We start from the raw sequence: 15,057 nt of genomic DNA, 5'->3' as shown, positions 1-15,057 counted from the left end.
GAATTTTGGGAAAGGTTCCTTTGAATCTTCAAATGTTTATGCAGAGTCCTGACACTTGCAGGGAGTCCTGTGTCACCCAGCTGTATTTCAGCTCATCAGGGCCCCCTGAACTGTGTGTGTGTCTCATCACCTCGTGCTCCTGGGTTGCTGCCAGCTGTGTGTGGCTGAAAACAGCCATCGAGCTGTGTGTGAGCTCCAGGGACTTGTGGCACTGCAACCCTGCTCCCTCAGCCTGCAGTGGGGAGCCAAATGTCCAGGGGAGTTCTCCTGAGGTTATTCTCAGCCTTAACTGAATGATTTCCCAACAGAGCCACAGCGAGTGGATATGTGGGTTTGAAAAGATGGCTAAAGAATATTTAAGAGAGGCTTCAGGATCTGAAGATGTCAAGGTAGGCACAAAGGATGGACAAGTGGTGGGTGACATAATGTGTTTGTCTGTGGGTTGGGAAGTTCAGGTTCTCAGGCAAGTCACAAGAAAATAATTTTTTATTAATTCTAGAATGGTTTGGGTTAAAGATCATCCAGTTCCCACTCCCTGCTTTGGCCAGGAATGCCACTCACTATCCCAGGTTGCTTCAAGCCTCATCCAGCCTGGGCTTAAAAACTTCCAGAGATGAGTCGGCCACAGCTACTCTGGGCAACCTGCTGTTTAGATATTTACAGAAATGTATTTGCATCTTTGATAAGTACCTTGTGAAATTGAAAATCCCCATTCTCTTTTTAAGTAATGGGTTTTTTTTTCAGTAACTCAAAAGTTTGTGGTTGGGTATTGAGAGTTGTAGGTGTGCACTGCACTTGCTGGTGTCTTTTCATGGCTTGGAAAGACACAGACGTGCCCAGGAGTGATATCAGCTTGTTGAAATAAGATGAATAGAACTGAAATCCATCCACTGTGATGTGACTCTTGTGGTCCCTTTCCTCCTTTGCCAGGCTATGGAGCAGAAGTTGAAGGAGGCTGAGGAAATGCACATCCTGCTGCAGCTGGAGTGTGAGAAATACAAATCTGTTCTGGCAGAGACAGTAAGTGGGATGCCTGGTCACCTCTGTGATGTTCCAGCTGCCTTTCTTCTGCTCTGAGCTTTCAAATCCCTCTCTCTTCTTAGGAGGGGATTTTACAAAGGCTACAGAGGAGTGTGGAAGAGGAAGAAAGCAAATGGAAGATAAAAGTTGAAGAATCACAGAAGGAACTTAAACAGGTATTTCTGAAGTTGTTTTTTTTTTCCCTCAGCAGCCAGGCAGGTTCTGCTTGAAGTCAGAGAGGGTGTCTGAGCTCTGTGAAGGCAGGTGTGGAACAGCCCTGACTGCCTGGTTTGATGTTTGCATGACCAGGGGATGAAAAAGGTGAAGCTTGCAAAAGTATAATAGGAATGATTCCTCATCTCAGTGGTACTTTGGTGCTCTGATACTTAGCTTCATATGAAGGCTGGGTTTTCATTTTTGAAGGGATGTATTTCCACGAAAGAGACTGAAAAATGGAGGATTTGTTGAGATCTTTACACTTGTATCACTATTTCTGTTGCCATTTTTGCAGAAGCAAGAAAAATGAACAGCACAGGTATAAAGTCTTTGAGCATTATGATAAATCTGTGTCACAGTCACAGAATCCCAGAATGGTTTGGGTGGGAAGGGGCCTTAAAGCTCATCCAGTTCCATCCCCTGCCATGGCAGGGACACCTTCCCCTATCCCAGGTTGCTCCAAGCCCCATCCAACCTGGCCTTGGACACTTCCAGGGATGGGCAATCTATGGCAGATGCTGCAGGAAGCAAATACTAAGCAATGATATTAATGCTGATGGGATAGGAAACTGAAGATTGAATATACAAGTGTCCCATTAATGTGCCCAGGAATATATATTTTTCTGATCATGGTAACTTGGACTGTGTTTTTATTGAGCACATAGGTTTTTTTTCAAGTATATTTGTGAACAGATACGGACTCTTTGCGCTAAAATTGAAGTATAGAATCATAACAGTTTCTTGAAAGCTGTTAAAGTAGTGTTCAATCCATTTTGATCAACTAATTACACTTGAAATTGCCTGCAAAGCTTTCCTTTTAGGAAGGCTCTGTTGCTAGCAAAAGTGGGAAGAGAAAAGGCTTTTATGTTTTTTTCTGAATCTAGAATTAAAGTAGGTCAAACTGCTTTTTGGAAAACTAGTTTCTAAAGTATCTCTGCTTAGTAAATTTGAGTGCCACTGTGTGGGCCTGGCAGCAAACAGATGATTTATAAAAATCTTGTTTGAGGGGCTTGTAAAGGCCATCAGATCTCGAACTATAGATGTGCTGCCATCTGCTGCACTTACACAGCCCCAAATAAGGCTAAAAATGCTGGTTTTGGGTATGTGGATGGTGGCTATTCCCAGTCTGGGAAGGATATGTTCCTTACAGTGGTTAATGGACAACTGGATTAGTGCTTATATTCCAAATCTTTCAGGCATGTGGGCTCTAAATATGTCAGAGAACTTGGGCTGAGAATAGATAGGAATGGTGTAGAATTAGTATATTGAATTATTTGAGTGAACATCTTATTTTATTCAGCCACTCTGATCTCATCCTTAATATTCTTAGATCGTTTCTACAGTCTTGTATATTTATACAGAGTTTGTCTCAGACCAACCCAGCTAAATATCTTTATTTTTCCCCCAAACTGCAGATACGTTCTGTGGTCACTTCTTTGCAGCACGAGGTGGAGAGGTTAAAGGAAGAAAACAAAGAAGTTGAAACTGTACGTGCAGGTGGTTTTTTCTTCTTGTCTTTGAAGCTTCATGTTGTTGAAACACCATTTAGGCTTGTGCTGTAAATCTGAACTTCTCACTTTAACCCAAGCCTTTGGGGGAGTGTTTTGAAAAGGCAGAGAAGCTGGAAAGTTGTTCTGGTTTTTACTTCTGTACTCACCCACTGGGGCTCTTTCTTGTGAGACTGGGCAGTTCACTGCTTGTTGACAATCATGGGCTTGATTCTTTCTCTTTTTATCTTATTTTTTGAGGTTTAAATCTGCACTGTGCAATCACTGGGTTTGAAATGCTCTCTAAACATCATGGAATATTTGATAGAAATTTACAGCCAATTATAAATCGAGCAAATGATACAGCAAAGAAAGCACTGAGAACATCTGTTTTTAACTCTGTTTTTCTGTTTCTAGCTTAAAAAAGAGAGAGAACATTTGGAAAGTGAACTAGAAAAGGCAGAAATAGAACGATCTACTTATGTTTCAGAAGTCAGAGAGGTAAACATAATTGTCCAAGCTGTATTTTTTTTTTTTCCTTTTGGTTACCAGTTGGCTGGCAAACTAACCTAGTGCTTAGCCCCTGAGGCTGAGGAGTTTGTATGCTTGTGACCTTAGGGTAGAGCAGCACACTAATAACTGAGCAGAAGAGAACAGGCATCCTAAGGAGACAAATCCTAAAACTCTAAACTTCATTTCAGCTCAAAGATCTCTTGACTGAATTGCAGAAAAAACTTGATGATTCATATTCTGAAGCAGTAAGACAGAATGAAGAGTTAAATTTGGTAAGAAGCTTGTTCTCCGTTGGGCAAAACGAGGCTCCCAGCATACGTATGAAGCGGAGACTTATTTCAAATCCTGTCTGTTCTGCTAACCTCTTCAGCTTGATATTTTTGTCCATTGAAATCATTTATGTAGTCTTTTACAATTTGTCTCTTTTCTCTGCTCCTAACAATAGCATGTCTGGTTCTTAAAGACTTTTTCCTGAAGCCTGTAAGACTTTCGTTCCTGAAACTTCTTGAGAAGATTTGCAGTGCAGGCATATGCAGCAGCACATGTAATGTCCTTGGAGCAACAAAAGTGGTGCTCTCATTGGTTTAACTGGAAGATTATTCTCTGGTGGGGTTTTCTTTTCCCAGAGCTTTTGAGGATGCTGCAGTGCTGTGACTGTGCAGAGCCTTTTCCATCCTGCTCTGTATGAACAGAAATTGGCCAGACCCAAAGTTAGATTAATTCAGGGTATTCAGCCATTCAGCTGCTGACACCCTGCTGTGGCTCAATGGCTGTGCTGGCTTGGTGCTTGCATGTGTTACAGAGTGTTTGGCTAGAAATGCTTCCAGCCAATAATGCTCCTACAGCAGCTTTCTCAAGAAGGACTTGGATTAACAGGATAGACCTAAGGATGCATGGTTTTCCATTTTGAGCCCTTTCCCTTCTCACTTGTTTCAGTGACCTGTTTTTTAAGGTTGCAGGAGCAGTCAGAGCCTTCCTCTGCTTGTTTGGCCAGTGCTTTCCTGCTTTTGAGCCAGAATTGGGGAAGGTTGTCTCTGTCACTGTGTCTGTGGGAGGATGGGACAACCAAGCTACTGCCACTGATGTAACTGGGTTGAAAGAGTTGATTTAGAAAAATCACCACCACCACAGTAACAATCTGCTGAAGTTAATGGTACACCAGCCTCAGCAAGCAAAGCCTTTCATTCTGAAAGCAAGGGAGATGGGAATTGAATGCCTATCTTGGAGTTAATCAGTAAACACCAGCCTCTTTGAGACAGCAGTTTATTACCTCTGTGCACAACAAAAGCTTAAAAAGCTGAGCTCCCTGCTAGGGCAGCTTGAGTGCAATGTGCTGGTGGGAGTGTGAGGAAGTGTTAAACAGCCACCTCCATGCAGCTGGCTCAGGAGAGCTGTCCTGAGCGTGAGTGGCTTTTGCAGGAGGCTGAGGAATAGAAATTATGGGATTTCAGAATGGGTTCCCCACTATTTAAGAGGTGAGCATGGAGAAGCTGAAACTGCAGAGGAGCTTCCCCAAAATGTATAAGCCCAGCGTTCACCAGCACAGGTGCTCCAGAGGGGGAATCCATCCAAGGGTGAGACAAATAAAATGTGTAGGTTTGGAGTCAGTGAGAATTGAGGGCTCTGAGTAGCCCATTGTTCCCTCCTTTAATCTCCTGCTGGCTCCCAGGAAGATTGACAGCAGGAATAGTGAACATTAGCACAGCACACTTCAGAGACACAAATCCAACAAAATTGGCACTCGAGTTCCTTGTTAGCACTTCTGTTTGAGGCTCAAGCCTCAAGTGCTGTGGCTGGTTCTGTGTGCTGTGTTGAAGAGCAATCAAAATACCCTTTAAAAAACTGTGTATCCTTTGGAAGGCTGCGGTTTAAGTACTGACTGCAGCCAGTAGGAAGTATTCATCCCTCTTGACTGAAATAGTTTCACTTTTTTGGATTGAATCTAAACACAATCGACAGCTTAATATCCCCCTGTCAGTGATTCATGCCTTGATGTGCCATTAACAGACTGGTTAAGTCAACATAGTTGTAGTAAGTGGTGCTCTATTAAGATGACAAGTAGAGCTTTTTAGTTTATTCAGCAGTAGAGAGACTGTTTAGCCTGCTCTAGGAAGATGACAATCCTCATTTTTGCATATTTGCTGTGAATTAAGTTGGAATCTGGGCTGACTCCCGTGGCAAGGATGCTGGAGAGGCTGATGCTCCTCCTGGAATGGAGTTGCAAAGTTGAAACCACTCGTAAGGAAGCCAATGCCAACCACGTTTTTGTCTTCTGTAGTTTCCATTCTTTACCTTTATCTTTACAGATGGAGTCTCTCTTCCTTGACTGTCCTTGTAGACCTCATCATACATGTCAACTAATCCCGTGTGTGCAGTAATTGTTAGTAAATCTTACTCCCTTTGCAGTCCATGTGCACTGGGTTAATCTCTGGGACAGACAGATGAGGTCTGTGTGTGTGAGGGAAACTGATTTGCTTTGTTACTGTTTTGCAGCTGAAAACGCAGCTAAATGAAACATTGTCAAAGCTCAAAGTTGATCAGAACGAGAGAGAAAAGGTAGCTGGTGACTTGCCCAAGGTAAGCAGAGACCCTCAGCAGTTGCACATAGAAATGTTAGCAAAACCCCTCAATGTCTGTAGTTTTGCAGTGCTGGAAATGATGGTTTGAAGGAACTTGATTTGATCTGCCTGCCTGGTGGGGTGTCCTGCTCCACAGGCTGGGACTGTAAGAGCTCTACCTGCACGTCTGCAGAAATGATAAAACTGCAAATAAAAGCTCTGTTTAATCATCCTTCTTGAAAGACTCCCCTGTTCATGATAATTTTATGCCAATAGGAACAAGTGGTGATTTAGGGCTGACAAATAACCCTTTATTTAAAAGAAACCCCAGCCTAACAAAAAGCCTGTCCCACAGCCCTCCACCTACACTGCAGCCTGAGGCCTTTAAATCCAGTCTCAAATGGCAGAGGGTTGCAAGCTGGTTTACAAAGCATCTGCCCTCTTGCACATGGTGCCATATCCACTGTAACCCAGGAGACTGCAAATCCTAGAAGTTAAATCTGTGCAAATGTGATGGGACAAGCAGGTGAGTTTCCTGTGCTTGTCCTCAATGACTGCTCTTACAAGATGGGGTGGAGTGGAAAATCTTGAAGCATGAGAGAGGTCTCAGTGCTGACTGTCACTCCAGAAACAAAAGCTGTCATGGGAGAACTGATAAATGGAGACAGGAATAGCCTGTGGAGTGGCTGGGCTCTGGCTCCAGACCCTGCAACACCTTGTTCCTTCAGCACAGTAAGCAAATGGGGCTGAGTTCTTCCAGGATTGGAGTGGGTAATGCTGTTGGGGGAGCATATCTGGTCCTGGACAGGGATAGATGATCATAAAAGCACTGGAGGAGGTGAGAAGCTAAAGGAAACCTGCTGTAATGAAGAATTTAAAACATTTCGTTCTGGACAGTTCTATTATTGACATACAAAGCCAGCTGTGCTGATGTCTGGTTCATGGTATATCCTGCATAAATACAGAGCTGGGGTTAGGATTTTGGAGATCAGCATTCCTGCTCTTGTGAAATTTACTGCATGATTTTTACCTAATAACTTGATGTGAGACTGTTAAAGCTCCCCTGTAGGATTGCTCTCAGGTGCAGACAGGCTGACATGCAACATGCTGATTGTGAGGAGACATGTCAGTCTTGGCAAATGGGTTGGTCCCTGGAGCAAGTCTGGCATAAAACAGATTTCCTCCTGAGCAGTGATTTCCTGTGTCTCTGGTGCTCTCAGGGAGATGGGGGCTTGCTAATTGTGCCTTCCCTTTCCTGCCTTTTTTTTTATGACATCTCTCCCTTACAGGCCCAGGAGTCTTTGGCAGCTCTGGAGAGAGAAATTGGGAAGGTTTTTGGGGATGCCAATGTTATTGAAAACAGCGACGTTTGCACAGACTCGGTGAGTGTTTCCTGGAGCTCCTGCTCAGGGGCCACACAAATCTCAGGCAAAGTGGCCTCTTTGGGGAGTGAGGTCCAGCAAAGGAACAGGATGTTTGCTGCTGGTGGGTGATTGGGAATGAAGATTCCGGTGCTACAGCTTGCCAGGGTGTCAAGGATTGACTGGGAATTTTGCTGCTGTCTGGGTTGTGACCTCCTTCCTGTGGCTCAGATTTACAAGGAGGGAAGGGGGAGATTCTGGGCTTTTGATGAGTTTTTGGCTTGGTTTGGACAAAAGTGGGGAGATCCCCAGACTTGTCCTTTCAAGAATGGAAAAAGAAAGCTGAAACTAACTCTGCTGATGACTAAGTGAGCTGAAGACACTGTTGGGTTGGCCCTTGCTGACATCAGTAATGCCAAAGAAAGGCAGTCTTGCACAGCCTGTAACAGGCAGAGATTCTCTTGCCAGAACTTGGTTCCTTCTGCTCCTCTGCAGCTGTGGCCAAGAGCCAGACCTTGATTTTAGCTGGTCCTGGCTCCTGGGAATTTGTGTTGAGCTTGATGTGGCCCAGCAGCAAAATCTTGCTAAGATGAGCTTCAGTAGGGAGCAACCCTGAGTGCTGTGGGTGGGTGACTCTGCTGGTGTTCCTGTATCCTCCAGCAGTGGAATTGCAGCTTGAGGGTCTGGAATTGGGTGGGCAGTTTCTCCCACTTGCAGCTGACTCCCCTGAGCCTGTGAGTGGTTGTTTGCACGCTTGGCTGTGGAGCTGGTACTTAGAGTGTCACCCTAAAGACACCACCTGCACAGAGGCTTGGGCTGGGGCTTTGTCACTGGCTGTTTCCATCCCTGGAAAAACACACCAGCCCTGGCATAGCTTTCCAGAAGGCAGCTGGGAAGGGGAAGGCTGCAGGAGATTCTCTCCCAGCTCACTGGTGTCAGTGGAACTCATTACCCATTTTCTTCTGAGGGACAGAGTGAAGGGAACCGCTGTTGTTTGAGGGGGAGAGGAGCACTTGCTGATAGGACAAATGATTTATATCGACTCCTTTTGGCTGCTGAACCTAAGTGGCTTCATCAGCTGCAAGAAGCTGCTCAGGGTCCTCTGAGGAGAGCTGCAGAAAAGCCTTTTTTGTGGTCATTAGCAGGAATGAAATGGCTTTCCCAGGCTAATCAGTCATGGGTGCTGATGGACCCCTGCACTGTGAGACTTGAAATATGTCAACCCTGGGAGCTGATTCCTGCAGGAAGGGGAGGGCTGCTGAGCCCTCCCTGTGTTCTCAGGGTGAGGCCAGGGGTTTGTGGTGCCAGTCAGGTGCTGTGTGTCCCTGTTTGCAGCAGGCTGGAGAAAAGCCCTCCTGAAGCCATTGCCCAGCTCTCTCTGTGCTTGTCCCTGTGGTGCATGGGGACAGTGATGCCATCAGCCCTGGCATTCCTGGCTGGTGGCTCTGCTCAGCCCTCCTGAGCTGGGCTGGCAGGAGATGTGTCCTGTGGTGCCACAAACCCGCTCCTTTGGCTTAATTCTCACAAAACCCCTCTGGCTCTCACGTTGCTCTGCTCTTACTGCAAATCGTGGAGCCCAGGTTTCTGCCAGAATATCCATGGCTTTATTCTAAAGAGGAGTGTGGAAAAACAGTCCTAATAAACCTGCAATTAAGCTTTCATTAGTAAAAATACATTAATTGTCTAAGCAGCACTCTTGACAGGTAGCCATTGGCAGAGGCTGGAATTAGAACATTATCTTTTCTCCAAGGCTTTTCTGCTGCCTTTTTTATTTTTCCTCTTTTTGAGGGGAGAAAAGGAATCTGTCTCCCCAGAAGCCTAAAAACCCAGCTGAAAATAGCTCTGAGATCAAAAAAGAAAGTCTTCCAGCCCCTTCCACCTAGCAACAGTGCCTCTTTTTTTTTTTTTTTTTTTTAAACGAAGGACCTGAAAACACATGCTTGAAAATGAACATACTTGTTCCTTCTGGGTGCTGGAACCAACCCACAAAATTGAGAAATGATACATGCATAAACCCTCAAACACAACTCAGAGTGTTTTCTTTAGACTCCTTTTCTTTCTATTTAAAAATAGACCATTTGGGGCTTCTAATCAGCTGCTTTGTCACTTAGGGGACCAGCTGATGACTAAAGGGGGCTTTTTAGTGTGCTTTAAGGAAGTCATTTATATTCAGCAGCTTGCTTAGGCACTGAGCTTATTTTAAGGCTTATGAGAAATCTAATGTGCTTTTCCCCCCAAATCTCAGTGCAGAGCACTCCATCACTGGAAACTGGGAATGCCATATGTGTGAAACAGCGGAGGGGAATCTGTGCAGGTTCAGCTCCTGCTTTAGCTGCTGGGCCTGAAATCACAGGGGCTTCCCCACTACCATCCTCTTCCTCTCTTCATCCTCATGTCCCAAAGAAGTGGAGTCACAGAATCCTGGAATGGTTTGGGTTGGAAGGGACCTTAAGGACCATCCAGTTCCACCTGCCATGGGCAGGGACACCTTCCACTAGCCCAGGTTTCTCCAAGCCCCATCCAACCTGGCCTGGAACACTTCCAGGGATGGGGCAGCCACAGCTTCTCTGGACACCCTGTGCCAGGGCCTCCCCACCTTCACAGGGAAGGATTTTTTTCTGTATATTTGACCTAAATTTCCCCTCTTTTCTCCTGAGTCACAGAGAGCACGGGGCTGGGGCTCAGCAGTGGCTGTGTAAGGCAGCTGTGCACTCCTGGGTTAGCAGGAGCTGCAGGAGGTCTGTGCTGAGTCCAAATCCATTGGGATTTAGTCAGGATTGGCCCCAGGAGGATTGGGGATGTCTGTAATTCATGAGTGAACACTGCCTGAGATTAGTGAGGTCACAGAACAGAAGGGAGATGCAGTAAATGAGGGAGGAGCTGTTCCCAGAGAGGGAACAGCTGGAGTTCCCTCTGGAACTCCACTGGGAGTGGGCTGGAGGACTCGTTCCTTGCTCCTGCTGGTTCTGTGCTGCTGCCCAGGCAGCCTCACTGCTGGTCAGTGCTGGATTAATTCATCTGCTGGGCTGCTAATTGCCTTTGCCTTTCCACTTCCATCAGTCTGTATGAGACTGCTAAGCCAAGGCTCAGCCTTGACAGACCTGATTTTCTACTTTAATAAGGGTAAAACAGGTTAAGGCTACCTTAATACAGATCCCAATGTCTTTTTTTACAGTAGAAAAATGTTTACCAGTTGCACAGGAGTAAGAGCTTTGCTGTAGATTTTGTTCTCTTGTCTGAGCTCAGAGTCGTTCCTGTAATGGTGCAGGTGCTTGAGTTTGATTTACTGCTCATTCTGCATTTCCAGCCAAATGGGAGCAGGGAAAATGGCCCTCTCTGAACTCCCTCTAATTTCCCTGGAGCTCTGGGGAGAGATTTTCACCCCCATTATGCATCAGTCTCGTTCTGTGGGTAACACCAGAGTGGGGCTGACAGATGCTGAAATGCCTGCAGACCCCTCTGTGCTCCTGTGCAGGATTGGGTACTTCTGCACTGCTGACCTGCTGACACCATGGCAGAGTTGCTTATTTTTAGCTGTTAAATTTCAAGGAAAAGCTCTCCTGCAGGTGATCTGCATGTCTGTGCTCTGAGCTGAATAAGGAAGGTGTGTGTTAGGTGTGGAGTGCTCTGTGTGTCTCCGGAGGAGTTAATCAATAAAGGCAATAAAACAGGGATTACACAGCACTGTTAGCCCAGCAAGGCTGACAGGCAGGAGGGGGAGAGTCCATCTTCAGCTGTGACACTTCCTGATTAATAAACTGTTGGATTCCTAGGGAAAAAAAAAAAGGCATTTATTTAAACACAAGCACAGCATTTTCATTTCATCACAGGAAACTTTCTAGCTTGTGGTAGCTTTCATTTTCCCTTTTCTCTGTGTTTTCTGGTGCTTGGACTGCTTTGTGAAGCCCTCATCCAAGTCCAGGTGTTGCTGGCAAGTGGGAATTTCCCAGGGCTTTGGAGCAGAGGGTGAATCCATGGGATGGCTGTGGCTGGGGAAGGCTGTGGCTCTCCAGGCAGCTGTTCCAAATGCTGTTTCACAGCTGGAGCAGCTTTGGGCTGGGGTATTGGGCACTGCTGAGGTCACCATCCCACAAATCCTCAGTCACACCCAGGCCTTGGTGGTCCAGGAGTTTTGCTGTGGGGCCAGAAGTCGTTCCTGTGTTACAAACCACGTCTGTGGGGGATTCAACCAGGCTGGTGGGGGAAATAACCTTTGAGATTGGATCAGCTGTGGATATCAGCACAATTCCTGGAAACAGGGAATGCTGGAGTTCCAGGCAGGGAGGGTAGGAGTTGGATGTGCAGGTGATTCTTGGAACAGGAAAGAACTCCTTGACTTTGAACCTTTTCTCCATAAACCCTCTGACTGACAAGAATTGTTCCCATCTGCACCATGGGTTGTAATTTTATACAGAGGATCTAATTCTAGGCTTTCTTGGTAATTAGATTGTAAATGAGTTTTTAATGATTTCCTTTTTTTTCCTTCTTCCAGGAATTGAGTGATAAAAGGCGAAATGTGGCGGTGAATCTTACCCAGGATGTGGGTCATCTCAAGAAGCTGCTCATGTCAATAAGCCAAATGCTGTCAAAGGGATGAGGACACTGCAGCCAGGTGGGTGTGGACAGTGGCCCCCCAGTTCAGCTGTTGGGAAGGTCACTGGTGTGTCCTGGTGGGACTTTGTTCAAATTAACAAGTCTCCTGTCAGAATGAGATTTTTTAGACTCAGTTCACAGAATGAGTGAATTATTAAGATTGGAAAAGCTTTCCAAGACTGAGTCCAGCCATTCCCCCATCTCTGCCAAGGCCAACACTGACCTTGTCCCCAGGCTCCACATCCAGGCTTTTAAATCCAGGGACAGAGATTCCATCACTGCCCTGTTGCAATGTCCCTGCTAACACTTTCAGTGAAGAATCTTTTCCTAATACTGATCCAAATTCCACATGCAAATCATAAAAAGCTTTTGGTGGGCACTGGATATGTTCCTCTCTGGATGAACATGAGAATTACCTGAGACTGATCTTGAGTCCCCATGTTCCTCTGTAGGCATGTAATTCCTCCCCTCCCTTCCACTCCCTGCCACTTGGTTGCCCCAAGTTCTGTTCTCCTGTGCCTTTTTTCCTCTTTATTTGCTCCACCAGCAAACTGCCTGCACTTCCATGCTCTGATTGCTTTGGGATGGAGGATTTAAAATAACCCCCTGGGCTTTCACTGAGCTGCCAGCAGGGCCTGGCTGTTGGGTGTCTGAAGCATCAGCCTGGCATGAGCTCTTCATCCAGTCACAGACACGTGGACAAGGCTTTGAGTACACAGCCAGCTTGGAAACCTGGACCTTTGTGCTGATAAAGTTAAATGACCCAGAGTTAGCTGAAGGCTGGATAAGCTCAGGATAACACTGAACCTTTTAAGGAAGCTGATGCAGATTTGGGTCTGAATTTGTCTTGGGAGGCAGCACTGAAAAAGGAGTGTCAGAGCTCCCTTTCATCTGCTGAGGATGGGGACTTGTTGCATTCCTGATTCAGGTGCTTTTTATGCTCCTGCCTCTGTAACTCAGGGCCAGCAGAGCTGCTGGAGGGCACCTGGGTGCTCAGGTGGGAGGGGGGTGCTGCTGCACCTTGGCCTCTGCCCTGGGAGGCTTTTCCTGCTCAGCCTCCACCACCCAGGCTCCTTCCCCTGGGCTTCCTGGTGAGCTGGCACCGAGGAACTGCAGGTGGGGGCCTGGCTTTTCCCTTGGGAGACTGCTCCTCTGACCTGTGATTTGTGTTTCTCTTGCAGAGTGAAGTCACGGGGGAATCGTTCATTTGAGGATAGCAGAAGGCATTGTATTATATTTTGCCAAATTAAAGCCTTATTTATGTTTTCACCCTTTCTACTTCGTCAGAAACACTGAACAGAGTTTTGTCTTTTCTAATCCTTGTTAGACTACTGATTTAAAGAAGAAAACCAACTCTCTAGACACCTCCAGAGTTTAGTTTTATAATAAAAACAAACCTGTTTGGATAATTAGACCTTTACATTCCTGGAGAGACAGTAAACACATAATCTTTTATCTTATTTTGCTCAATAAAACTTGTTCAGAAAACTCCAACGTGGTAAAGTCACCGATGGGAAATGACATTTTAATACTGATGTTGTACACTGTTTAACTTAATTACATTTTTGGGATTAGCTGCCTCTGACTTCAACCTCAAGTAAACAAACACTCTTTTTTTTTTTTTTTTTTTGTTGCTAATGTAATCAGTTTTTGTAATGGTGTCAGCAAATAAAGGGATGCTATTATTCAAGGTGTTCCTGCTCTTTTCTTTCAAGTGAATTTGGATGACTCAGGTGAGGTTTCCACCTCTCCCCTCCCTGAAATGAGCATCAGGCTGCACCCACTGTGTTTGTTTTTGGGCAGAGGAGGAGGCACCAACAAACTGGGGAGAGTTGGCAACTCCAGAGTGAGTTTTTGTTCTAAAGAAAAAAGGTATTGGGGTTTTAAAAAATACAAGAAAACCCCATCAGAGTGCAGTGTAAATTGTGGTTCTGTGTCGTGTTTGGGAAGGATCAGGGAGTGCCAGGGGGAGGAACAGCTGGAACCCCTGGATGTGGCAAAGCCAGTGGTGAGCAGAGTGTGTCCATTTGCCCCAGATCCACCCCCTGCATGGGAGTCTGGGGTGGAAGGAACTCTGGGAGAGGGTTTGGATGCTCTGTTACCTTCTGCTTTGTTGGGAACAAGTGTGGGGAGGGTCTTTGAGGGGACAGGGATTCTCCTGGGGGCGTGGGGAGATCAGGTGTCCCCTCCTGTGCATCTTGGAGGAACCTCTCATTCCTGTGGGATTCTGCAGTGGGCAAGGTGAGGGGTGGTTTGGTTTTTTAGAACATTTGAGGATGTGATTATCTGAGGGCAGGCAATAAAACAGGGGTCAGTTGTTAATTGGGGGTTAATTGCAGAGGTGAAGCAGATCAAACTGCTCACCCTGAGCTGTTCACACCCCTCTGTGCTGGTTTCTAGTTAACATTTGGCCTTCACCAGGCAGGAGGTAAAGAAGCCTCTTCCTTACGTGATTCCAGTGATTGGATCATGCCAAGTCCTGCTGGGAGCTGTGAAATAGCTCAGAAGAGGGAGAAAAAACTGGAAAATGTGGTTTCCTCAAAGCAGGAGCTACCCCTGGGCTCCAGCTGTGACCACTAAAGCGTTGTGTTCCATGGAGATGTTGTTCCATGGAGTTAAAACCCAAATGCCATTAGCCTGACTCCTGTAGGTGTTTGATGGCGAAAGACACCCCTGCAACTGCAGATCCAAGGAAAACCTGAACCCTGGAGGCTCTCCACACTTGCCCAGGTTGGGGTCAGAGGCTCTAGCAGGTGTCTAAACACCTATTTTTGGGGTCTGAGTGGCAGTTTAATGGATCCCTGCAGGTTTGACTGGTTTAAAATGATTTAAGAACATAACCCAGGAGCTCCAGTGATGAAGGTTTGGGCTGGGGGTGTCCCTGTGGCTCTGATTCTTTCCTGTCCCTGAGGCAAGTCCTCTTGGCCACCCATGCTAGAAAACTCCTCTGAAGCATCATCCCAGTGGGAACTGGGCTCTGCAGGTAAAGTGATGTCCTTTTCTCCTTAAAAAGGTGCTTTTGCAAATACTGGGGGTGCCTCATTCAATAAATAATTGCTTTTGGAACGGACAGCAGTGCCTGGAGAGCCTCTGGATGCAGCCCTTGGAGCCTGGCTGTGTCTCCAGGCTCTTGACTTTCTGTGGGCTGTGAGCTGCAGGGGCTGCAGTGCTCACTCGAAGAGGGGAGGGATTTGCAGCATCATCCCCTTTCTCTCTTGGCAGCAATTCTCCCTGGAGAGGACGGGAGATCTTTTCGTTTTGAAATTTAAGCGTGGGGTTTAATTCCGCTGCAGGGGATGTACAGAGGTG

At 46.2% G+C, this 15,057-nt stretch overlaps 1 protein-coding gene across 9 annotated transcripts in view; it reads left to right on the top strand.

The window, feature by feature from the left end:
• KTN1 (kinectin 1) overlaps positions 1-13,433 on the top strand; it is an 83,949-nt gene extending 70,516 nt beyond the window's left edge. For 6 of the 9 annotated variants that reach the window (XM_088057263.1, XM_014257489.2, XM_014257490.2 and 3 more), the window contains 10 exons: positions 309-389; positions 931-1,020; positions 1,104-1,196; positions 2,652-2,723; positions 3,141-3,224; positions 3,425-3,508; positions 5,730-5,813; positions 7,084-7,176; positions 11,648-11,767; positions 12,930-13,433. In XM_088057263.1, coding sequence (XP_087913389.1) covers positions 309-389; positions 931-1,020; positions 1,104-1,196; positions 2,652-2,723; positions 3,141-3,224; positions 3,425-3,508; positions 5,730-5,813; positions 7,084-7,176; positions 11,648-11,752 — 786 coding nt within the window. In that variant the 3' untranslated portion in view covers positions 11,753-11,767; positions 12,930-13,433. The remainder of the gene's footprint in view (positions 1-308; positions 390-930; positions 1,021-1,103; positions 1,197-2,651; positions 2,724-3,140; positions 3,225-3,424; positions 3,509-5,729; positions 5,814-7,083; positions 7,177-11,647; positions 11,768-12,929) is intronic. The other 3 variants (XM_088057265.1, XM_005528554.3, XM_014257491.2) reach the window with 1 other exon arrangement.
• Positions 13,434-15,057: the final 1,624 nt, after the last annotated feature.

The sequence above is a fragment of the Pseudopodoces humilis genome, chromosome 7 (assembly GCF_049639895.1).
Source record: "Pseudopodoces humilis isolate 2021_Gansu_Grassland_sample_001 chromosome 7, ASM4963989v1, whole genome shotgun sequence".
Taxonomy (NCBI): Eukaryota; Metazoa; Chordata; class Aves; order Passeriformes; family Paridae; genus Pseudopodoces; species Pseudopodoces humilis.
This window is presented reverse-complemented; position numbering and strand designations above follow the sequence as displayed.